This window comes from Nyctibius grandis, chromosome 9 (assembly GCF_013368605.1).
Source record: "Nyctibius grandis isolate bNycGra1 chromosome 9, bNycGra1.pri, whole genome shotgun sequence".
In the NCBI taxonomy this organism is placed as follows: Eukaryota; Metazoa; Chordata; class Aves; order Nyctibiiformes; family Nyctibiidae; genus Nyctibius; species Nyctibius grandis.
In genome coordinates this window covers 36,432,557-36,457,677 of record NC_090666.1, presented here as the reverse complement: position 1 = coordinate 36,457,677, position 25,121 = coordinate 36,432,557, and the positions used below count along the sequence as shown (strand labels likewise).

Here is a 25,121-nt window from a genome sequence, read left to right as displayed (position 1 = left end):
TTGTCAAATTTATTTTTCATCTGTATAATTGCACATGCAAATCGAAGTATCCCTAAGGATTCAGCATTATTTCCAAAGTTTGGTCTCTTTAATATGTTCCTAATTATTCAAATTGTTTTCTGCTAAGACCCAAAAATTCCAGACCATTGCCAGCCTTGAGCTTATCCTGTAAAAAAAAAAAAACACGTAGAAGGGGTATGGTCAGCAGGTCAAGAGAGGTTCTCCTCCCCCTCTACTCTGCCCTGGTGAGGCCGCATCTGGAATATTGTGTCCAGTTCTGGGCCCCTCAGTTCAAGAAGGACAGGGAACTGCTAGAGAGAGTCCAGCGCAGAGCCACGAAGATGATTAAGGGGGTGGAACATCTCCCTTATGAGGAGAGGCTGAGGGAGCTGGGTCTCTTTAGCTTAGAGAAGAGGAGACTGAGGGGTGACCTCATTAATGTTTATAAATATGTAAAGGGCAAGTGTCATGAGGATGGAGCCAGGCTCTTCTCAGTGACATCCCTTGACAGGACAAGGGGCAATGGGTGCAAGCTGGAACACAGGAGGTTCCACATAAATATGAGGAAAAACTTCTTTACGGTGAGGGTGACCGAACACTGGAACAGGCTGCCCAGAGAGGTTGTGGAGTCTCCTTCTCTGGAGACATTCAAAACCCACCTGGACGCGTTCCTGTGTGATATGGTCTAGGTAATCCTGCTCCGGCAGGGGGATTGGACGAGATGATCTTTCGAGGTCCCTTCCAATCCCTAACATTCTGTGATTCTGTGATTCTGTGATATGTTTGCTTGTGCTTAACTCATATTTTACTCAAATGCTTTTACTCGTGCTTTAAAGTGAACTGCTGCAAAGAGACTAAAGGGCCTCTTCCAGTCTTTGCAGAAATCGGTGTACTACACTGATTTTTCAGTGTTTCATCTCAGTTCTAAAACCAGAGGCTTAAAAAGGAGGGGAAAACACCCTCAAATGTAAAGATCATACCTTCAATTTATTGTCAAAATCTTCCATTGAATCAATCAGTTTTCCAGGTTCCAGTTCCCCAAGTGGAAAAGGGTAATCTGTCCCCAAAATAACTTTGTCCTGGTAATGAAAAAACATGTTGTACATTTTGTAGTAACATTAAACAATATAGTTGCACGTGCTTTCTGGAATTTATAATAAACCACAGGAAATTACATGTATATATTCGACTGATTAATTACAAAAGTGAATATGAAGATAATCTTTGGGTACCAACTTTCATTAGGAAAAATTATCTTTTGTGTGACACTTTAAAAGCTGTAATAATTGCAATGTGATACTATTTAAAGCATGGTACAATGTCGAATTACTACAAAGACTTAAATATAAAAAAAGTATTTTATTTAATTTAATTTAACTAGTATTCAGATAACAAAACCAAAACCTCATTTACAAAATTTCATATATTTTTGGAAGTCTATAATTTTTAAAAAAATGACATTGTCTTTAACTGGGATTGGCTATTAGCTGTGCATTTGAAACGTGTATCTGAGCATATGAGTGACATGATATGATTTGTTTCTGAAAGCAAGTCAGTGAAAAGAAAATTCAATAAAAATCTGTATGCATCATTCCTGTTATCAGAGATGAAAAGAAATAGGCAGATCCTCAATAGGTCCACATTGTTATAGGTTCATTTTCACACTGGAATGATATTTCCCCATTTCATCTGCCTCGGAGGGTGCATACTGCCAACTCTCTCGATTTTATCAAAAGTCTATTTTCCTTTAAGCTTCATCTCCTGGAGACATGAATATTTGAAAACCAGAGTTTTCATTAAAAATATATGTTTTTAAATGTCTCATGAATTTGAAGTCAAGCTCATGAATTTGGGGCACTTGTTATAATATTTGAACTCAGTTGCCAATACTGAAATAGGATGAAGAAAACATAATTCAGTTATTTTATGAAAGGATTCGGTTTTATTTGTCACATGCTGCTTTTTTTTTTTTTTTAAATTTTTTTACCTCCAGTAGATGTCACCCGAGAGTCTCTGACAGAACTTACACAAAACCCTACACGAAATCCAGACGATACACATTCTATTGTTCTGTCCTATATTGTTTGTTGTAATTTATTATAGAAGCCTTGCCATAAGATTAGAATAGGAGAATTTATACTCTCTGTCCACTAAATCAAGTTCTGAGTGTAGATTAAACAAAATATATTTGGATGCGTGTACTTTTAAGCAGCTAAATACGTTCTTCTATTTACAATATTCAATCTGATACCAAGATATTTTCTTCAGATATGAAAAACAAATGTATGCCATATAAAAAAAACCCCTCAACCAATAAACATACTAGGTTTATATAAGAAAATGGATTTCTAAGTAAAGGAGAATGAAACCCAGTATTTGCCCAGCTGTTTATTGGTCGAGGTTAAGTGAGCCAGGAAGGTTCGTACATTCTTGTTTACATCTCCTATATACCAAAGCAGAAAGATATCCCACATCCTCATTGGAATAATATATATATTATTTCAATTATATTTTTCTTTTCCTCTATTTAAAGTGTTTCAGAGCTAATCGTGAGATCTATTCATTAGCAGCAAAATTAAGTGCTGTAAATTAGTAAGAAAAATTCAGAAGCAGCATTATTGCTCTGCTACTAGTGACATTAGGCTATTCATTTATACTCTTCGAGCTTCAGTTTTGTATCCATCTATAAAGGGGGGATTGCAATACCTGTCTTTAGCAACCAGCCTCAGGGAAGTCCTGTGGAGTCTCTGCAGATAAATAATACTCCTAGCGTAACAGATGCATTATTGTATTATTGCAAAGGATATCAACCAAGTCAGTTTTCCCTACAGGACTTATAGTTTGATACCTTAATTAGTGCATCTCTCTTTTTAGAAAGGTATATATGGCTAATGATTAACCCCAGTGGACTCTTCTACTCAACAGAACTTTTTTCACAGTAATAGGAACCTGAATCTTAAAATGAACCTCAAAGAGCACCAAGCATGAATTTGTTCTTTTATATTAGTAAAAAATGTATTTGCTTTGAATCTCACCTTCTTTCTTACTATCAGGATACATCTCAAAAAAGGGCCAAATTGCTATAGCCAGTTCAGGTCCAACTTCTGGCCAGAGAACGTTTTACCTTTGGGTGATGGCTCTTGGGGAAGTTTTTGCAGAGATACCCTGCATCATTTAATCCCCTGTCAACCCAGTTCTGCACTTTTTATAGCCAGCATCATTAGGGATTTTGTGTTGGTTTATATTCACTTCATGCTACCTCATCATGGGGGGAAGCGAAGGACTGCAGCAATTTTGCAGTCTTACAAAATTCTTTCTCAGAAACGTATACTCCTGCTCCCTTTAACTGGGATAGGCTCCAATTAACCTGCACCCAGCACTAAGTAGGGATGAAGTTAAATGTACAGGACTCATCACAGCTGTCACTGGATTTCACTATTCATAAGCTCAAAGCCAACACACTACATTCTGATGCCAGGTAATGGCTGCTCCCTAAGGACCTGAAGCCATGTCTAAGCACATCTTCACACACACTGATGCCCTTCCTGCATAGCTGTTAGCTATGCTCTAGAGAGCTGTCCTATTTCAAACCTTCAGCTCATGAAGTTACAGTGTCATCTTCAAGACCTAATCACATTGTTTTTAGCCCGGCATTTATTTGTCTTGTATTTGTTATTCTGCCAACACACAACTGCACTGAAAACACTGAGATATTTGGTGTTTTTTTAAGCATTTGACTCGTGGAATGGTATTATATGAGAATATCAGCTTTCACGGGAAAAAGAGGGAACTTTTTCATCTTCATGGTTATCAAGTAAAGTTTGAAAATGTGATGTGCATGTTTTTTTTCAAGGATAAGATGCCTTAGGCTATGGAAAAGAGAAAGAAAATGCACTTTTTTTTTTCAAGTTCTCCTGAGTATTAAAAGCATCTAAGTTTTTGGGATATGACTCATGACTTTTCAGCACTGGGGTTCCACTTGTCACATTGCTTGAACTCCAAATACTTAGAGGAGAATTAAAGAAGACACTGACATCCTATGGTCAAATTTATTGCCTTAAGAAATTTAATTTCAGAAGTCTGTTGACGAAATAAATGAGACACCAGAGAGGCTATTGCTGAGTGACTTTTAGATTATCAAATTACAATCCATAACCTCTCTCTCCTCAAACAACTAAATTTCAGTTGCAAAGACTAATCATGATTAAGAGCCAGAGTCTATGTGTCACTTCTTAGGAAGAAAGGTAGAGAAATTACAGTTTAAGTGTGGTACGAAGACAGCAGCTTTCCCACAACGGCCATAGCTTAGAGCAGCCTTGAGATGCAAAGCTAACTGGTTACTCTAAAGCAGAACTGCGATGAGACTTGCATTCTATACTAGTTAAAACAGAAAAAAAGTTGTCAGCAATAGATTAAACATCCCGTCGTACTTTCTGTCCTGCTTTGCTCTTGACATTTATAGTTCAGCTTAAAAACAGAATCAGCGCAGAAAAAAGAATCTGTGTGTCTCAGCCATGCCGAGTCACACAGCTTCTAATTTACCAAGGTCTTTCTAACAATGGCAAAACATGTCTCCCAGCATTTTATGATGGAAAAAAAGAAACAAGCAAGTGATCTTGTCTCCTTGGCAATAAAAAAAAGGAATCTGACCGCCTCAACATGGCAATTTAAAATTCAAGAGCTTGACTCATCCCTGCTGTACTATAACTGCATGTAGAACAAGAATATACTTAGGATGAACATGGTCTAGATTTGGGGAGACTTCTCAGAAAAGGAGATAACTGAAGGCAAGTGCTGAACTGCTGCTCTGTAATCCTTTGGGTATCTTGTAAAATGGAAGTGCACACCACATCGGGTAAAATTTTTACATCTATTGTAAAACCTACTTAAAGCCACTTGATTACTGTAAGCTACAGTTAGATTCAAAAGGACTGTTGACCGTGATATATTTACTATTTAGAGGTTGGTAACAGAAATTAACAGAAATCAATATTGGGCTGGGGCCCTAGTATTTTGTTAGTAGTCCATCTGGTGCCTAAAACTTTATTCCTAACAGAGATCTCTCCATCAGTATTCACTAGGAGTAGCACTGCCAAAAAAAATGCTATAACTTGTCTATATGTACAGAAAGAACATAGCAAATGCTACCCAAGTTAAAACCCACTGATGTGATGGCTTATTAGCAGATCTTTCGACAAGTAAACTGATCTGGGTTTTATCTTACTTGTTTCTAACAGAACTAGGCTGCATGGTAGTTTCTTTGCACATTTTATGGGGCTCCTGCCATAAATCTGTTTTTGGTTCATGGTGGATTTAAGAAAGAGGTATTTTCTCTCCTCTCCTTAGAGCTGTATGTGTACATACATGTATGCTTTGCAAAAACTTTCTATAGTATTGTTGCAAGCTGTAGTTGTGCTGTCACATTGTAGAATTTTTAATGAATCTTCAAATGTAGAGTTTTCCTAAAAGGCACCAGTACTGCAGGGGAGCTGCAGGCAGCAGTCCAGTCTCAAAGTTACAGATATCCTGTGCAGCACAGCCTGAAAACCTATGGATTTCAAACGGTTGAGACCTGGGCTCAGAGTACCAAGACAAAGAAAGCAGTAGTTCTGCATCATCATTTTTGGCTGGCCTAGGCAAGTCACTTTCGTACCAGTTCTAGTACAGATTTATTGCAGTAACCTGCTCAGACTGTTAGAGATGCAAATGGGAAATCAACAGTATCTTTTCTGTAGAGAGAAAGAAAACATTCAGCTTAGCTGTCTGTGTGAGCTTTGGTCATACAAGAGGCCCTGATGACAGCAAGAGTCCCATATGTGAGAAAGTACTATGTGAGCCTAGAAACTAATGTACAGCAAACAGGAATACAGTTGTTGAGACAAAAAAGTCAATGTCAGAGCTTGCATTTGTTTTTGACATCTGTTAGGTATCTGCCTGCTAGCTGCAGAAATTCTGTGAGTCCCAGAGATCAGGACACAAATACAGGTCTCTTGTTGATTTGTAGTGATCCACTGAAAGTTGGCATAAGAGATGCCATCTTCAACCCCTTCCTGAGCATTTGCTAATGAGAAGGAATTATTAGAATGTTTTTGGATTTTTCTGTCCCATGCTGTACCTGATTTAAACAGGCTGCTAAACTACAAAGACTTCTTTAATCTCTAACAAGTAAAATATTTTTGCAAACCCATGATGTTTAATGTGCTCTCCAGGATCTCCACAAAAACTTTACTATTGACTTTTTTCTGCCTATAACTTCCCAAGTGGAAATACAATCTGATTTCTTCAAATATACACTTGAATTTGAGAATTAAGCCATTTGAAAACAAGGCTCCAACTGAAGCAGTCTTTGCTTGCAGTGCCATCCTGAACAACCTTACGCAAGGAGCTCGCCTCACTGAACTAAGGTTCACAGTGCATGATTTCCTGGATTAAACCCATCATTTCAATAACTCCATATAGTAGAAACATTATCGACATGGCAGAAGCATGTTAGTTTATAATAGCTCAGGTTCTGATTTTACTGGGTGAATATGCTGTCTTCCTGCTTTCTTCTTCTCCTTTTCCTATTTCATAGAGAGTTAAATAAAGAATGACTCACCTGCTTTGGAAGCATTAAAACTCACCTCTCCTATTACACTTGTTAGCAACCTTAGTGCACCACGATCATGGACAAGAGAGTCTGTGTAAAATGAACCAAGGTATTTTCTTGGATCCACCTTATTATCCACTGCACACAAATCAGGGCGCACGTTGAATCCATGGGAGATTCGCCCCACTGTGTATGGAAAAGCTCCACCTGCCAGAAGACATTTTTCAGTAACAGAAGCTGCAAATATGCAGGAGGAAAAAACCCCTCAAATTATCAACAGGGATCTGTAAGTTTTACTGTCAGTTATTTAGAAAGAAAGTGCTCTGCACCAGCAATTTTTTATTCCTTTCCTTTCATTAGCTTCTTTGTCTGTTTTCCCCACTTCTTCACTACTGTGACACCCAAATTCCTCCTGCTTCTTCCTTGTCCCTTTCCCCAAACCATCTCCTGTCTCCCCTTCCTCCTTATTTCCCTTAAAGGCTATTGTAACAGTTCAAACACTGGCTGAAACAGGCTAGAGTGTTCGTACAAGCAGCTGATCTGGCAGATACCTTCTTTGGGGTAATAATACTCAGCTGATGGCAGGCTTAAAGTGGTAACCCTATTATTTTTAGCTGGCATACCAGAAAATACAATTGTACCATGCTCAGGTACAGGGTTCACAGGGTATATTACTTACCTCCATGTGCAAAGCAAACTTTCAGCTTAGGAAATTTTTCAAAAATACCTCCCATAATCATGGAGCAAATGGCTATGGTTGTTTCTGCTGGCATGCCTAAGAACAAAAAAAGCTTTAATGTATTAGAGTTTTATTTTTTATTTACCCATTTGATTTTTAAATGTTATCTTCATTTTCTTCAATTAGCCTTGAGCCTACTGGAAAAATAACAGTTACAGAGCAGCTGCCAAAGGTTATGCATTATTTCTATTAGAAGAACATGGAGTTGAACATTAATTAACTGAAACAAGGACACAGGACTGGAAGCTAAGATCTTCTGCATTCCCAGCCTAGTGTTTATCCTACACCGCTAAGACAGCTGGCAGGCACGTTAGGTATGTCCTGAACTGCACAATACAGGTTTCATTCCCCAGTTATCCTAGCGCAAAGACAAGCCTGGAATACACCAGGTTCTCTTCTCACCTGTGCTTCTGGGTTTCTTTTGTGTGGAAAGCGAAGCAAGTATGTTGGTGGATATTCCAACACAGATTTGGGGTTTAGTTATGACATGGTGCCAGCTGCTAGAGTTTAGAAATAACCTCTCTCTCTCTTTGCCGCTGGGTAACTTGGATGTCCAGTGTAAGGAACATAACAGCAATTTAGGTGCCTACCTCAGGCCTCAGTTCCTGAGCACACCTAACATATTTAGAATATCATGCCATTTAGGTGCCTAACAACAGATTTAATTGTAGTACTTGATTTAAAAATAGATTGATAGAAAAATCATGGAATTTTTGCAACAATCTTCTGGGCATAATCCAGTGACAGTTTGTAAATGTAGACTAAGCAAAGTAAATGTACACTCACCTATTAGCCAGGGAAACCAATATTTGGACATCCTTCCATCTATCTGCATGTCCCAGGGATGCACAAAGAGACAGCAATTTAATTGTTCAGCAGCCTGCAGGAAAAAGAAAAAAAATCTAAATCTTGACTAATCATACCGAAATGCATCTTATTTCTTAGCCATGGTTTAAAGATTACCTGCAAAATTGTACTGAGCATTAGTACTAGTAATGAAAATAGGCCCAGAAGTAAGAACTATAAGCAATAGTTGGTTATATTTACTCCTGTGGGCCATATCCTGAAGTCCTCACTCAGTTTCAAAGTTCTTTTTCAGACTACAGGATTGGAAACACTGATGATAATATCTTTTTAGTAAGCCAAGTGTTCCTCAGATTAATGTGGTACAAAAACGCTTTTTAGCTGTGTTTGTCAGCTATCCTGCGGTATAAAACTCAGTTCAAACTAGCATTCTTTTGGTTTAATTACACATATGAGGGTGAATTCTTATAATGTTTTATAAAACCATTTTAGGATAGTTTTGCAGAATTGTTCCAGCTGCATTCAGGATTTTTTGTTGCTGTTGCACTACATTTGTCCCCTTTGGCCTTCTGCCTGCCTTAAAAAAAAATTAAAACTATTCCTAATCCACCCTAAGAGTTTGAAATCCACCTGTATTCTGATCAATAGCCCATCTCCACTCAAGTATATAGGATGCTGCTTCTGACTAATTTAACTAGGTGCTTAAATTTAAGTATATAGTCATCAGAGTCGTTCATATGCTTAACCAGGATTTAACAGCTTCTTTTTGTCACATGTATTTCTGGACCTCCTCTTGTTGCTAAGGAGATTTTCACACATTTGAAAAATTTGGGTTTATTTACCCATACATACATAAATAAAGCTGCAACTTTGGAATTGTAGGGAGTAATTGCCATCTACATTTGTAAACCAAAAATAGCAATTCAATAACTGGCTTGGTAGATTGATGAAGTTCATTATCAAATATGGCTTAATTTCACAATCTTTATTATCCAGGGATGTTTCTAAAAGTGGTAGAGGTTACTTCCTACATGTGTTAAACACAAGCTGCAGAATCATAGAATCGTAGAATCATAGAATGGTTTGGGTTGGAAGTGACCTTAAAGACCCCCTACCATTGGCAGGGACATCTTCCACTAGACCAGGCTGGTCAAAGCCCCATCCAGCCTGGCCTTGAATGTACAGTATAAGAGAGAGATTCCAGTACAAGAGAGGAATCTTCCAGTACAAGAAGGTTCAGGGGGGATGTCCTTAATGTATATAAACACCTGAAGGGAGGGTGTAAAGAAGATGGAGCCAGGCTCCTTTCTCTGATGCCCTGTGACAGGACCAGAGGCAATGGGCACAAACTGAAACACAGGAGGTTCCCTCTGAACATCAGGAAACACTTTTTTACTGCAGGGGTGACTGAGCAGTGGCACAGATTGCCCAGAGAGGTTGTGGAGTCTCCCTGCTTGGAGATATTCAAAAGCCATCTGGACATGGTCCTGGGAAACAGGCTCTAGGTGGCCAGGGGGTTTGGACCAGCTGACTTCCAGAGGTCCCTTCCAACCTCAGCCATGCTGTGATTCTGCGAATGCATGCATCTCCAAGAGTGGAAGTTGTTAACTGACTGTGTATGACCATAAAAACTAATAGTCCAGATGCTGCACTAACAGGATTCTTGCATAAATTCAGCATTCTGAAAAATAACCGCTATGAATCAATTTCAAGCTGACAGCTATAACCACCTACGAAACAGATACAGAATGTACACTGATTAAACCCCATAATTTAGACAAATGACCATCCTCATTTGGACCTCGGGCTATTTAAGTAATGCAATCTACAAATCTGTTTTATAATCAATACATTCAGTTTGGAAGTTTTGGTCCCATTTGCATAATTCTGTATGGTACTTTGGCTCTATAGGTATCTCTGAAAATCTCAGGGAGTTTTATCAATTATCTCAATAGGATTGGATATAGTAACTGGAACCCAAAAGCAAACAGTGCAGAAATGCTTTATTTGATACTGCACTTATCCTCACAAACCAAGAAGGCAACTCTACAGCGAGAACTCATATCATAAAATGTTATTTATTATTATAAAGTATGTTTCTGAATGTTTTATATTGTATTATTGCCACTGTGTCCTATAATGAATTATCATATATAATTAAAGCTGAATCTCTCTGATCACTAACAGATTAGAAGGCTCAATTGTTTTAATGCATCTATAAACTTAGCTGATGACTGAATATGTCCCAAGATATTATTAGGCAGAATTCCATGTCACAGAATTCCCCAAAATAAGGAAGTTAATATTTACTCACAGCATAAATACTGTACAGTTCTGGTGCATTCAGGTCCCATTCATTGATATGAGATCCTATTTGTACTCCAGGAAATCCAAGCTCATTCACGCAGCGATGCATTTCCTTCACAGCCAGGTCTGGAGCTTGCAAAGGTAACGTACCCAAGCCGATAAACCTCTTGGGGTACTTTTTTACTGTAGCAGCTAAGTCATTATTTAATATTTGTGCTAGATCTAAAGTATCCTGAGGTTTGGCCTGGTAAGATATTAAGCAGAATAGTACATTAAAATATAGTTCTCAAATGTTATCACCTTTGGAAGATATTGGATAAATATCACTGCAAACAATTCAGAGACAGAGTTTGAACCTAAAATTTGCTTTACAGTTCTGAACATCTAGAAACCAGTAGGGCTAAATTCTGCCTCGCTTTAAAACCTCTGGGTGCAGTTCTGCTTCTTGTCTTGAATATTTTATTAACTGCTGTTGCCTTTACTGCTCAGGATGAGTGTAATAAAGCCCGAGTCGCTGATGTACTTAAGTATCTGGTCTTTTGTGTAAACCAGTCCTCTGTTTTTGTTTATCCCAATGCAAAAACCTCAGCATATAATTTTTAAACATAGCGATGAATATTTACTCTCCTATTACTGAAGCTGAAGAGAGAAAAATAAGAAAAGTGAGATGCTGGAGCATGAGAATTCTACAGAGAAAAGTTGAGCAAACCTCTCTAACATTCAGAAGGAGATAACAGTCATAATTCTAATAAGGGAACTGCAATATCCATACAATTAGTTTCCCGTTTCCCCCCTAATACATATTTAATGGAAAATATTACCATAAATACCAGAATAAAATTTTAAAGATATGTCACCCAACGAGAAATTCCTTAGATCACTGGTAGTACTTACATGTGGGCTTAACACAATGATTTTTAATGTAGCATATCTGCTTACATATCACAACTCGACTTGTACACATAGCTAAATAGTGAAATTGTGAACGTATTTAGAACATCATTTTGCTGTCATTTATCTTCTCAGACTTTTTATTTAATTGATGCATTCAAGATCACCATGCAGGGAACATGCTAATTTAAATTTGCTACTGAATTTTAAGATTCAAAGCATTCTAGGTCAATGAGTCCCATGCTACATTTAAAAGAAAGTGGGACAAGACCACAAATGTATCTTTCACTTCTTTATTTCATGAGAAAATACTGATTGATGTCTAGCTTTCATGGAACCTGTACACATACATCTACGTGCTAACCATGGATTCATGCTGTGTAAATTCTCTCCCCCTGTTTCCAGCTACCCTCATAAGGTCCCCAGAAGGAATTGTTGTCTCATTCTTTCTCACTGGGTGTACTGCAGAGCGGAGCTTTGCCAGGACACCGTGCTGGCTCTTCTGATACCTGGCCTATTTTTTTGTCTTTTGTTTTTCACAGCAGAACAATTCCCCATTTAATTCAGTGCTCTATTGACTACTTCAATCACCTAATTTATAGGAGGATGCATTTCTTTTTAAAAAAATTAACATATGAATTACAAAATATGCTAGTAGGCACCTACCCAGTAGCTGAACATTACAGGGACTGTGGAAAGGACCTGGACTGTGACTCCTGAGTAAGAAAAAGCAGTTATTAATGTCTCCTTTTTTTTTTGGTAAAATGTTAAAAATAAGAAAGCACTTTGGTTTGAAAAGTAGAGAGTAAAAAGCTTTAATGCTAAGAAAGACTGATTTAACAGTGACATGGATAGAATCTTTTCTTGGCTAATTGAGGATCATGGTAATAAATCTTGTAGTGTATCAGTTAGTATTAGGATTGGAATATTTTTGCAAAGTAGAAAGAAAAATAACACTTTCATACTCATACTAGATTATTTTGTGAAACTAAGTATTTTGATTTTAGAAGTATTTGGTATGCACATGTACAATTAATTAAAATAGCAATTTAATGTTACTCTCACATAAATGAATGTGACGTTAAACCAACAGAATACAGTATCTTAAGTTTACTTTGGGGTCATGCTTATCATATATATTTAATAAATAAATATGTAAATTAGCTCAAAGATAAACAATGTTACGTTAACAATGGCTGTTAAACAATGTGTTCCCCAAAGCTATATTGTGTTAGGTTTCATTCATTCTGTGTCTCGACTACTGAGGTTGTAAGTATAAGAAATTCTGTCTGTTCTTAGAAATAACTTTGATGTTAGCAATAAAGAGAATTAAGTCTATGTTGTTTGGTTTCTGTTCAAACTCAACTCTATACCGTAACTTTGTCTGTGACAGGTTACAGGAATGAACACAACAAACCTAGTAACAACAGAAGAAACAATAAACAATAATTAGGACTTCATTAAATAGTTACATCTAAAACTATTTTTTTTTAAATTTTAGGTCTGATTGTAACATTTATGCACATATTTTGTCATGCTTTAAAAAATTTAACTTGGTTTTTAGTAATAAAACTAGTAATTCAAAAGAAAAAACTAGGAGAATTTCCTCTAAGACAATGACCTTGCCAAAGCACTCAAATGTTAACAAAATTATTTACTCCCTTTCTCTGTATTTTAAGTAGGAAACAAGAAGGGAAGCTGACTCTCTCTTACAAGATCTGGTTAATATTATGTGCAGTGGCAGTGGTTTGGAATTAAGGATTAGGTCTACAAAATTACAAAATTACATATATACCCCAGTACAACCTAAGTTGTAATATCCACGAATATGCTACTGGACACTTGATCAGTATGTTTGAGAACATTCACCGTGTTTTCCACAATAAACATTGCACCTGGTTTCAATCATTTTTACACTTCTGAGCATATTTAACATAAACCTTAAGGGTAGATTTCCAAGCTGAACATTCCTAGACACTACCTTTAGCAAGAAGAAGAATCAGCACAGAAAAACCTTTATACCCTCTTCAGAGGGTTTTACAAAGGAAAAAATAGTAAGAAAAGGCAGTTAGGATTAACTAAAAGATTTTCTCCAACAAAATTGTAATGATTTGTGTCACAGAACTGTGATGTTAATTACCTTTACAGCTTGTTTTATTGTATTACCCTGATAGCTTGTTTTATTGAGTGGATCAAGACACAGGTTTGTATACCAAATAGACCTTGGAAATATGATTATGAGAACTAATTTAGTCTCTTCGGTACATTGGCTACCATTCTTATTATGGGCAAGATTTCTTGGGCATAGCAACCAAGCTGTAAGTTATCTCTCCGAGTTAATAATTTTCTTCATAGTAGCTGGTATGGGGCTGTGTTTTGGATTTGTGCTGAAAACAGTGTTGATAATGCAGAGATGTTTTCATTACTGCTGAGCAGCGCTTACACAGAGTCAAGGCCTTTTCTGCTTCTCACCCCACTCCACCAGCGAGCAGGCTGGGGGTGCACAAGAAGTTGGGAGGGGGACACAGCCAGGACAGCTGACCCCAACTGACCAAAGGGATATTGCACACCATATAGCATCATGCTCAGCATATAAAGCTGGGGGGAAGAAGAAGCGGGGGGGGGCATTTGGAATGATGGTGTTTGTCTTCCCAAGTAACCGTTACACATGATGGAGCCCAGCTTTCCTGGAGATGGCTGAACACCTGCCTGCCCATGGGAAGTGGTGAATGAATTCCTTGTTTTGCTTTGCTTGCACACGTGGCTTTTGCTTTACCTATTAGACTGTCTTTATCCCAACCCATGAGTTCTCTCACTTTCACCCTTCTGATTCTCTCCCCCATCTCACTGGGGAGGGGAGTGAGCGAGCGGCTGTGTGGGGCTTAGTTGCTGGCTAGGGCTAAACCACGACATACCTTACAGAGACTGATACTAGTTTTGTTCATCTAGGAGACTTCTTGCATCTTTGTTCCAAAATTATGCCATGTTTGGAGGTTTAATTTTTGTATAATCTATCTCAGACTGTGTTACAGAAAACGGTCTTTGAACGAAGTAGTTACAGCTTTGTAAACTGAAAAAGAGTGAATGTGGCCCATAGTCTTTATCATTAGAAGACCAGTAAGAATGAAAAACACTAAGACCTTTCTTTTTTACACTTAACTGGCTGATGCATGTCTCTCTGGAGTGCTGTAATAAAAGGGGACATTTTTATGGCACAAGTCACCAGATGGTGCTGTAAGACACAGTTTTAGATTTTTTTTTTTTTTTTAACCAAGTGAGCACTGTTTAGTTTGTGGAGAAATTTTGTGGTGTTGGCTTTATGATACATTTTCTTTTCTGGAAAGCTGTTGCAAAAATTTGAAAAAAATGCTCCTGTGTTTTCCCTTTGTCTACAGCAAATAGATGGGGCAGAACTGTTTTATAGAAACTTGCCATTAGTGTTGAGGGAAATACCTGAAAGGGAAAGATGCCCAAAGGCTATTTATGATCCACACTGTGGTTGAATGACATGGATATCCCCAAAATCCCTTAGCTAACTCAGGGAATGATTTGTCTAGTCAAGGCAGCGTGTTTCAGAGAGGTTGCAAAGACATTCTAGCATTCCCATGAAATGTCTTAATGGTTGGAGTTTGAAATACTGCTTCTCCAGGGTGAAAAAGAGGTAGCTGAAAATTATCTAAGTTGTGTTTACATAAATTGCCCACTAGCCCTTGAGTTCCTAAATTGGCCTATGTTATGTGTTGCAGTAAACCTCCCTAAGGAGAATGGCTCCAAGTATCTCCTATCATGCTATCCCATGAGAGAAGGAAACAATAATTTCCTTTGAGAAAGGAAATTATTTGAGGAGAAGAATTTGAGAGCTGGGCCTGTGCGAACCGCATGAAGTTCAACAAGGCCAAGTGCAAGATCCTGCATGTGGGTAGGGGCAATCCCAAGCACAAATACAGGCTGTGTGGAGAATGGATTGAGAGCAGCCCTGAGGAGAAGGACTTGGGGGTGATGGTTGATGAGAAGCTCAACATGAACTGGCAATGTGCGCTTGCAGCTCAGAAGGCCAATCGTATCCTGGGCTGCATCAAAAGCAGCGTGGCCAGCAGGTTGAGGGAGGGGATTCTGCCCCTTTACTCCGCTCTCGTGAGATCCCATCTGGAGTACTGCGTCCAGCTCTGGGGGCCACAGCATAAGAAGGACATGGAGCTGTTGGAACGAGTCCAGAGGAGGGCCACGAAGATGATCAGAGGGCTGGAGCACCTCTCCCATGAAGACAGGCTGAGAGAGTTGGGGCTGCTCAGCCTGGAAAAGAGAAGGCTCCAGGGAGACCTCATAGCAGCCTTCCAGTACCTGAAGGGGGTCTACAGGAAAGTGGGAGAGGGGCTTTTTACAAGGGCAAGTAGTGACAGGCTGAGGGGTAACGGTTTTAAACTGAAAGAGGATAGACTTAGATTAGATATTAGGAAGAAATTCTTTACTGTGAGGGTGGTGAGACACTGGCACAGGTTGCCCAGAGAAGCTGTGGATGCCCCCTCCCTGGCAGTGTTCAAGGCCAGGTTGGATGAGGCTTTGAGCAACCTGGTCTAGTGGAAAGGTGTCCATGCCTGTGGCAGGGGGGTTGGAACTAGATGATCTTTAAGGTCGCTTCCAACGCAAACTATTCTATGATTCTATGATAAAGATGCTACGTATAAAATATCCGCTCTTTGAAGTAATTCAGATATTTATTCCGTACAAAAAGCTGGAGAAGACATTCAAGCTGTGTCTACTGAGAAACTGGTGTAGGGAATTATTCAGGCCTCAATCTAAGAAAAAATAATCTTTAGTAACATAACATTTCTCTCACAAAAGTAATCTGGAATTACAGTGTTAATAAGAACTAACAAAAATGATTGATCAGACTAAAAGTTCCTTCTCCCATTCTCAGTCTCCCATCTTACAAGCCTTATTTAGTGGCATGTAAGTAACTTGATGGAAAATAAATTAGCAAATTTGGCATCTAGTTAAGTTTCTTTCTAAATCAGGGAAACTCTCTTTACTGAGAAAGTAATTGTACCAGTTCTCTAGGCTCAGAATCTTCTAGCAAAAGTACAGAATGAAGTTACAATACCTAAACAGAAAAAAATATTAGAAAAGGAAACAAACAGACAAAAAATTCCACGAGTAAACAGATTCTTTTTAACATTTGGAACAAAAATGAAAGGGCTTCCTCTTTTACATAAATCACTTTTATACCTGGAATGTATGTTGCCTTTTCAAGTCCACAGTCAGTCATACTTACTTATATCAACTAGTTCCTTACTGTATTAACAATCCCACCAAAATCAGTGAGCCCATGTGGGGTATAAATTGCTACTGAAAATGAGGTAAGTTATGGGAACATGTCCCATTTGACTCTGAATATAAAGCATATTAATTTTCACTGATTTTCAACAGATTTAAACTGAATCAGTATGCTAAATCTTTTGATATTGTTTTTGAGCACTTTCAGATGCACTAAGAGAGACATTGCTGTTATTCTAAATGAGACACAATGATTTCAATTCCTTTATAGAGGTACCTGATAGGTCCATCTCTTTAATCCGTACTTCTGGATCCCAGCAGTTCTCTTGAATAACTCTAAAAACCTTTCCATCCTTCATCATCTTTGCCTGTCCCTGTGAAATGACATTTTCATATATTATAAATGTGACAAAGTAGTACATGCTAATTTATAGTCGCCTGAGTATATTGTGCTCGCCACAGAAATTCAGTGACAGAATTTTGTTCTTTTATTTTTATTCTGTAGGTATTTTTATCAAAGACTATTATAAAATAGTCATTAATAAAACAGTCATTTATAGTTCAGGTGGCATGAATTCTTCATACTAAAAAAATCCCATTTCTTTTGCAATATATATCACTCTACATTTGTTTGGAAAAGATATCAGGTACCTTAATCCACCTTTATCCTCAAACCAAATTTTGACCTCAAAACAACGCTCTAATTAAACCTGTGCTAAATTTTCCCCCTGGGTACGTGTGTGTTCTTTTAAAGTCAGTAGCATCACAACAATTCCAGTAACTACAGAAATAATTGTGCAAGTCTGTTAATTTCAGTCCAGTTGTTTCATATCACCAGGGATACTGAGACAAAAGTAGACCTATTATGTTGTCTTCAGATTACATTTTCACCTTGGGAAAAAAAGAATTATTGAAGAATTTGTATTTGGGAAAAAAAAACCCAAACAAAACCTAAACGCAAAACCATTACCTGAATTAGTATAATACCTTCCCCATATGCCAGCAATTCCCAAACTTACGATAAAATACTTCAGGTTCTTGTAAAACTGATTTTCCAACCTGACAGAAAGGTTTACTCTAGCTATACACTCCAATACATTGAAAAAAGATCAGCGCATTGCTGCAGATTGCCTAATAAACACAAAAATATTCAGGGTGTGAGTAGAGAAAAAGACAGAGTAGAACTGAGCATTGCATCACATATGAATAGATCAAGTGGCCTTTACTGGATTACCACTGGAGTATTTCTGTGAACACAGGTGACTTTTAATTCTTTCCTCAGACACAGGCATAGCAGCTGACCTGCTCGTATATATTTCCTTCTGCTAATACTGAAAACTATGTTAGACAGATTGTAATTTTACTAGCAACACTGACAGTGCTCATACCTAAATGCTGAGGTAAATAGTTGTTCTCTGAATGCTGCAACAGTTTGCAATATAGGAAAGGTTTCTAATAAACCATGTGCTGTTCTCATTGAAGAAATAGTCGAACACTTTGCTATTTTCATTTGCATTAACTGACTCTTTGTAAACACACTACAGGTCAAGGCTGAGCTCACATCGTTGTATGTTGGCAACAACAAACTTGATTATGCAGGAAAGCAAAACATGATCATTTGAATAGATTCATGCTCATGTATGTAAGGATAGAAAGATCTGGTCCAGCAACACTGACTGTAAAAAGAGTCATATTGCTATAGTCCCTAGACATTGCCACTAATCTGCACCTGGTATTTTTAAAATGAGAAATTACTCAGCCCTCTCAAGTGGGAAAAAATTCTCAAGAATTTTTTGCAATAGTAAGAATGAAACAAGGATCAGGAAAAAATTTTTCGGGTTCCAAAGCAATGGATGTAGTGCTGAAAATCTCATAAAAGACAAGAGATTTTTATTTGCAAGGTTAAGGCAATTTTTTAAGGGCATAGCTGCAAAGTTCTATCATATATTCTATCACTCCATTCCATTCCATTCCATTCCATTCCATTCCATCCTAAACAATATCTGATATTTAAGGCTTTAATTAATTTATGTGGAAATTAAGAGAGAGAGAGATTTAAGAATTAAGTCCAGCAGGCTGATTTGGTTCAGCAAGCTACATTTAAAATGGTCCCATCACTAAGCTGCTCAGTCACATCCCAAATTGCACTTCTTTAAAAATGCATGTAATTATTTTCTTCCAGTTTGACCCTGATGCTTCTTCACAGAATGATATGAAAAGCTTTTCCTTTTATTTAATCTTAAGAGGTAACTTCCCCAGCTCCACATATCTGAACAGGATTTTATTTTGCCATGCACTTTTTTTCATGCAACGTTTTCAGACAGAAGTAGGCTAGACAGAATTCTCTGCAGAGTGTATAAGGTTATTATTGACTTGCCACAAAGTTCCTTTGCAAACTATTTTTAGCAAGGAATTTTAACATCAGAGCTGTAACAAACAGCTAAGCTGCTAAAAATGTCTCCAACAATTCTCCCCTTCCGGCACCTACCATGTACCTCAGAAGCTGTGCCATCCACACTTTGGCTCAGCAGGTGGCTTGTTCTCTCCTCCTATGCCTGCTTAGATTCAGATCTGAAATTTCAGCATATTTGTTTGCTCCTCGTTCTTGGTCCCAACCTTCATATTCTGTGGTCCTTTTTCACATCTGAGTTCTTTAACTTTTATTAAAACACCAATTCCTTTTGGTTTTGCTTCTCATACAGATGACTGCATTTAACTAAAAAAAAAAGTACATGTAATCTGCTTTAGGTTGACCTATCTTATTGAAAAGAATTCCTTAGAGCTATCCATTCCAAGTGTTAAAATGAGATGATGATGAAAAATGGATACTGGTTCATACAAGAGAATGCGAGTTTCACCTCTCAAGCAAAAAGTTCTGCTGAGGTATATTAGGACTTGGAGTGATATTACTTCATAGAAGACAGACCTCTAGAGAAATCTGTATCAAAGACATAGCCAATCTTATGGCCATTTTGCTTTTCAATAGATTTACTGTGAGTTTGTATTCCTGATGACAACAAAAGATCAGCTTAGAGCACTAAACAGCCCAAACCTTGCAGTGATGATCCAGCTGTACCCATCCACCATATCCATACCTCTGTGAAAGAAAGAAGAACAAGCCAGGGCTAGTTAGCACTCTGCAATAATAATAAAAATCTCAGTTCTTACAATCCAGCAGTACCTTATTCAGGAGAAACACTTATGCATATGCTCAGCTTTGAGCCTATGAGTAGCCCCATTGACTTCAGCAGAAGTGCTGAAGTTTAACTGGACTGGACTAACGGTATTGTAGATCTGAACTTTTAGCTCCCCGTTCAACAACATTTTTAAGTAAGTCCTACAAATGATTTCAAAGTGCTTGAAGTCGCTTACTAGATTGAGGTTCTAACTGGAATGATTTTAACACAGCAAAAATTAAACCAAGCATTTGGCAATATGAAAATTGAGCTGACAATTTTCCAATCCGTGATCAGTTAATCATTAGTACAATGATGTATTGATTCCACTTTTCAGCTTCCATGATTCAGCAGCAGGGCTGAAGGTCAGACTCTTGTCTATTAATATTTAAACAGCCAAGAGAAGCTAAAAAGGAGAAGCATAGATGCTCATTGATTCTTCCAGAGAGATTCAAAATTGTTTACACAAGAACCCCAAAGCCTACAAAAGATGCTGATTTCCTTTTATTTTCATAAATTATCAGATTAGAAAGAAATGAAGTCCTGAATTTCCAGCGATAAAAAATCATTACTTAATGCCACTGTGAGCTTTCCTAAAGTAGGTGTGCAGAGCCAAGCCTCCTGACTTCAGCCAGAGATGCTAATGTCTGAGGCTATGTATGTTTTATTTAGCTATGTTTAGCTGTGTAGCTATATAATTGTCTTTAAATTTATAAATTTCTATGTTTTTATATATATGGTATTTAAATTTAGGGAAAATCTTGTGAGTGACACCTAATGAGAACTAGCTTTCACTAGCTCCATGCTAATTGCAATTGTAAGCTGTGCAGAAAATGAGTACCTTAAAGGTGCTCAAGGAGCATCTAGGCAATAGAGAAACTCACTGGTCCTTCTTTCTTCCTCCCAGTTACTAGTTGGATCTAGTGACAGTCCTTATTTCTTGTATTTCTATGAATTTTTATACTTATTATGGGCTCCTAAGCTCTTAAATAAGTATCTTGACAACACAATTTTCTAGTTATAGGTTCAAGGTTCAGTATTTATGAGGCTGGAAAAAAGAAAGAAAAGTTTATCACTACGTGTGCATGTTAGGATTGCCTCATTGGTTTTCCATGCCTGAGATGTAAAGAACTACGTTAATGGCTTGAATTTTCAGGACTCTAGGGAATTCTGAGAGTTGTTTTCTATTCTGGCCCATTAATAAACCATTGAATCGCTCAATCTTTAGAACAGAGGAAACAAAAACTAGCAGGTGGAAATTAACTTTTAAAAATTTGGTATTTGCCTCTTTATCAGTGTTTAAATAAATACAACACTGGCCTACAGGGTCTAACAGGAGTGAATTCAGCCTTGATGTAGGTCTGTGAACATCAAGGGATTCTTGGGGTGATTTTATCTCAGTAAATTTATTGCGCTTTTAAAGTATATACAGACAAAAAAATATTTTTAAATCATGTAAAATCAGAATGAAGGAATTTTATAGGTGTTTTTATAGGGATATTGCACAAAGAAGGACAACAAAATCTGAAACAAGCAAGAGTAAACTGTCTTTGTAGTCTGGATATTTAAATTCCTATCCATTTAAAAAAGACATAATTGTTCTAAAAAATATCTGTCATCTCACCCACATTATCCAGTGTATATGTGTTTTTCACTGAGCAACTCTTATAATTAGAAATAGAAAGTTCAAATAGATGTTTAAAAAGAACTTCTTACGTAAACAAGGAAAAAACCATTATTTTCCAGGAGATTTTATGCATAATGATGTTATTTTTCACTACTAATGAAATAATCCTATGTATGTTCTTAATGCCAGGTTTTCTCATGACTTTTTTCTATTATGCTGTTTACATTTTCCAGCTGCTCTCAGGCTGATATTGAACTGATACGGTACTGATGTGTTTAAAATCAGAGCAACACAGAGCTAATACATGTGAAACACTTACTGAGAATTTGCTATCATCAACCTCAAAATTAAGCGAAAGAAATATACAGTGTCAAAAAAAGTTCCAGTTGCTGTGTCAGATGCCTAAAAGCATGGCTGAAATAACGGTATTCTTTTATTGTCAAAGACAGTCAAGATGAAATCAAGTGGCTCCATACTACTGTCAGACCCAGGGAATGTTCATCCAAACTACAACCAACACAGAATTACAATAAGGAAAGAAGCAACAATGCAGGTCTTCTCTTTTCTACTCTGATTTTTTATCATGAATGGTAACATTAAAGAGTTACAAAAAACAGCTATCCTGGAAATCTGAATGCATTTTTTAATTACTAATGATTTTATGCATGTGTGTATAAACTCTATATAAATATAGCTTCATGTAATCATTTGCAGTACCCTTTGTAGCACTGGAGATGTGATCCTTTATAAGTCAAAAAGTGATCAGACATCTCTATATTGAATTGTGATTTTAATTATTTAGGCAATAACTCTAAAACCTAATTCAGAATGAGATTACTACATGGCTTTTGATAATCTGAAATAAGAAAAGGATTAGATTTATTACATGAAAACCTAAATGACAGTTTCCATTCTCAAATACTTTTCACAGGATCATGAAAGTTATTACTGACAAGAATAAATTTATGTCATTGAATAATAATGATACCACGCAAAGATTCAAAGTTAAGACAAGTTGACTTACAGCTTCAGTGTTCTGACAACTGAGATTTTGTATTTTTAAGACAATATGCTACTTCTTTCCAGTAACTGAAAAAATAACACATATTAGTAAAATCATCATCATCATCAATTAACCATACTTAGAGTGAACCCACTCCTATTGAAGTGAATGACTTTCAAGCCCGTGGGTATGTGAATGACTTTCATCTCAGGTAATATTAATCTTGTCTAATATTTGCTTATTTCTCTTACGTAAAACAAAAGTCCATATCACCTGGGAACTTGACAGCTCTGGTTTTATCAAGAAAGTGGAATTTATGCCTCATCATTCGACAATTTTAGGTCTCACAAAAACCCAAGCAAACATATAAGAATTGCTTCAGACTAAATAAAGAGTGGGGAACAGAGCCCAGTTTTCCATCCCTTTCTTATTGAGACTCTTGCTATGCAAAGTAATGCAATACAAATATATCTGAAAAAAAAATAAAATTAGACAAAAACCTGGAGATATTTATAACAGAACCCATCATTCATTGTTCTTTCAAAAATTACATTGGTAGAAATGGTTGCTGATAACATAAGGCACTGAATATCTAAACTCTTATTACCTTTTTTAGGTCAGGCCATTCCTTAGGTAGAATGTGGCTATGAATATCAATTTTCATTTTTGAAGTATCAAAGGAGAAATACTCTTTCAATGAAAGTGTTTTCTGTGTAATTGCTACTATCCTTCCTGTCCCTGGTTCAGCAGGTTATTAACTTTGGCTGCTGTTCAGATCCACCTGCTGTATTATCAGGAGAGCTCGGTACAGTGGCCAACCAGGAAGCCTAAATGCCAGAGGAGTGGCTCTCGAAAAGAACAAAGGCTTCTAGCAGAAAGTCCCTGTTAATGCGTAAACTACAGCTGACTGAGGGCAAGGGAAAACGTATGTTTATATTGGCACTATGAAGGGATATATTTTACACAGAATCTAAAATGCAAGGTTGTTTACAGTGGAAAATCATTCAATAAAATTGAATTAGAATAAAACCATGCTGACCTGAATTTCCTCCTTCCTCCCTCTTAGATTCTGAAATAATTTGTAGCGAGCATATAATATACCCTTGGTAGATAGTCATACCTCCTCATCTACTCTCTTTTCCTTCCCTTGCATTTTCTTTAAAGTTACATGAAAAAAATCACAGAAGTATTGAATTGTAGCCAAATCTATACTCTGCACTTTATTTCCCCCTTCTGATTATTGGTTCACTTAGGATATTGACACATGCTACTGCATATTGGTGCTTACAGCCTCTCAAGCTGGCTCAAGATCTGGCAGGAGAATGGCTCAGATTATCTCAGTAATTAATGCTAGTGGAGTGCACAAGCTAACATGGCAAACAGTTTCTGCCTCCTAAGTTATACTTAACTGGAGCTAGCTCAGATGTTCTGTGAAACTACATCTCGTGTTTTGCCCTTTTCTCAATTTAGTATTACACTTCTTTCCTCAAGACACTCTTCCCTTTTATTTGTGCTGTATTTTTCTCTGTAATTTATTTCCTCTATAGTTTTATTTCAATGAATGATACTCACACAATGTCTTCTTGTGAAATCTGGTTAACCATTTCTTGATTAATTTGTTTCTAGCGAAAAACGCTGATTTTTTCAAAACTAAATGCTGTTGTGAATCTTGCAACTTGAAATCAAGGAACTTGAAAAACAATGGAAACATTTGTTTCATCCTTTTTCATACTTTTGTCTGGACTTACAAAAAAAAAATTGGACTCTTGTATTTCCCTGCTTGTTCACTCATTAAGCAAGTCTGCTTTTGATTTAGTTAGTTAACCTTAGAGTTATTCTTCAAGTCAACTCCTTGTGACAGGGTTGGTTGGTTGCTTGATGGTGTGCTTCTCTGCAATGGGAGATCACTGAAGACTAAATGTTCAAAAGAAATAGAAAGCAACAGCTTTGGGAAAGTATTCCCTAAATAAAGCAGGACAGCCAATAATTCACTTTAACAGATCAAAACCATGGGGTTGAAAATAGCAATTACTTCCATCTCAAAATCAAAACCGATCTCTTCGTGACCAGGCTGCCAGGTTAAGCAGCAAATGTGCTCTCTTGCTCCCAAATGTGACAGCTACATTATATGATCTTGCACTACAGTGTTAGCTTGTTGGTGAGCAATGTTCCTGCATATACAACAGCAGAGATATAAGAAAGTATTGATTCAGCTGTGGGAACTCTGCATCATGAATCCTATGAATCCATAGACACAAGGCAAAGAGTTAAGGTGAACCCTTCAATAAAGAGATGTCTGGAAGACAATTCCCTATTTAAGCACAGAAAGTAGAGGTACTAGGGAAGGAGAGAGGCAGGAAGAGATTTGTGTATCTAAATAGTCTAAGACACCTAGTTTCTTCTCTTAAGTCACCATAGCTGCAGGCTACCATGCAGAGATCAGCAGCATTTCTTCAACACTGTGCTTTACTTTTCTCAGCTCTAAAAAAAGATGTAGTTGTTAGTTGCTGCTCCAAAGACACAGCTTAGCTCGCAAACAGTGCAGCACTCCCACACTGCATTTCATTTAACAACATACATCATTTGGAAACCATACCAGTCAAAGGCAAAATTTGTATCCATTTCACTTGACCAAAGGGACAGTAAGACATCTGTCTATATCCGATATGATCCATTGGATCAGCAGCAGAAAGACTGTCAATGGCTACAAG

General features: G+C 37.3%; 1 protein-coding gene across 1 annotated transcript; it reads right to left on the bottom strand.

The window, feature by feature from the left end:
* Positions 1-103: 103 nt before the first annotated feature.
* Positions 104-23,074, bottom strand: ACMSD (aminocarboxymuconate semialdehyde decarboxylase). Its single transcript, XM_068408110.1, has 10 exons — positions 23,018-23,074; positions 19,657-19,701; positions 16,882-16,978; positions 11,997-12,046; positions 10,447-10,683; positions 8,115-8,208; positions 7,269-7,364; positions 6,624-6,796; positions 981-1,079; positions 104-166 (listed from the first exon to the last, which is right to left on the bottom strand). Exons 1-10 carry the CDS (start codon positions 23,072-23,074, stop codon positions 104-106), a joined length of 1,011 nt encoding a protein of 336 aa, XP_068264211.1.
* Positions 23,075-25,121: the final 2,047 nt, after the last annotated feature.

Bases quoted from the DNA above. Each gene is read 5' to 3' on its own strand.
- ACMSD (XM_068408110.1), bottom strand. From the start codon at position 23,074: ATGAAAATTGATATTCATAGCCACATTCTACCTAAGGAATGGCCTGAC. The intron at 12,047-16,881 runs GTACCTCTATAA...TTTCTTACTCAG, and splicing joins TAAAGAGATGGACCTATCAG to GAGTCACAGTCCAGGTCCTT. The intron at 8,209-10,446 runs GTGAGTAAATAT...TTTTTCCTGCAG, and splicing joins AACTGTACAGTATTTATGCT to GCTGCTGAACAATTAAATTG.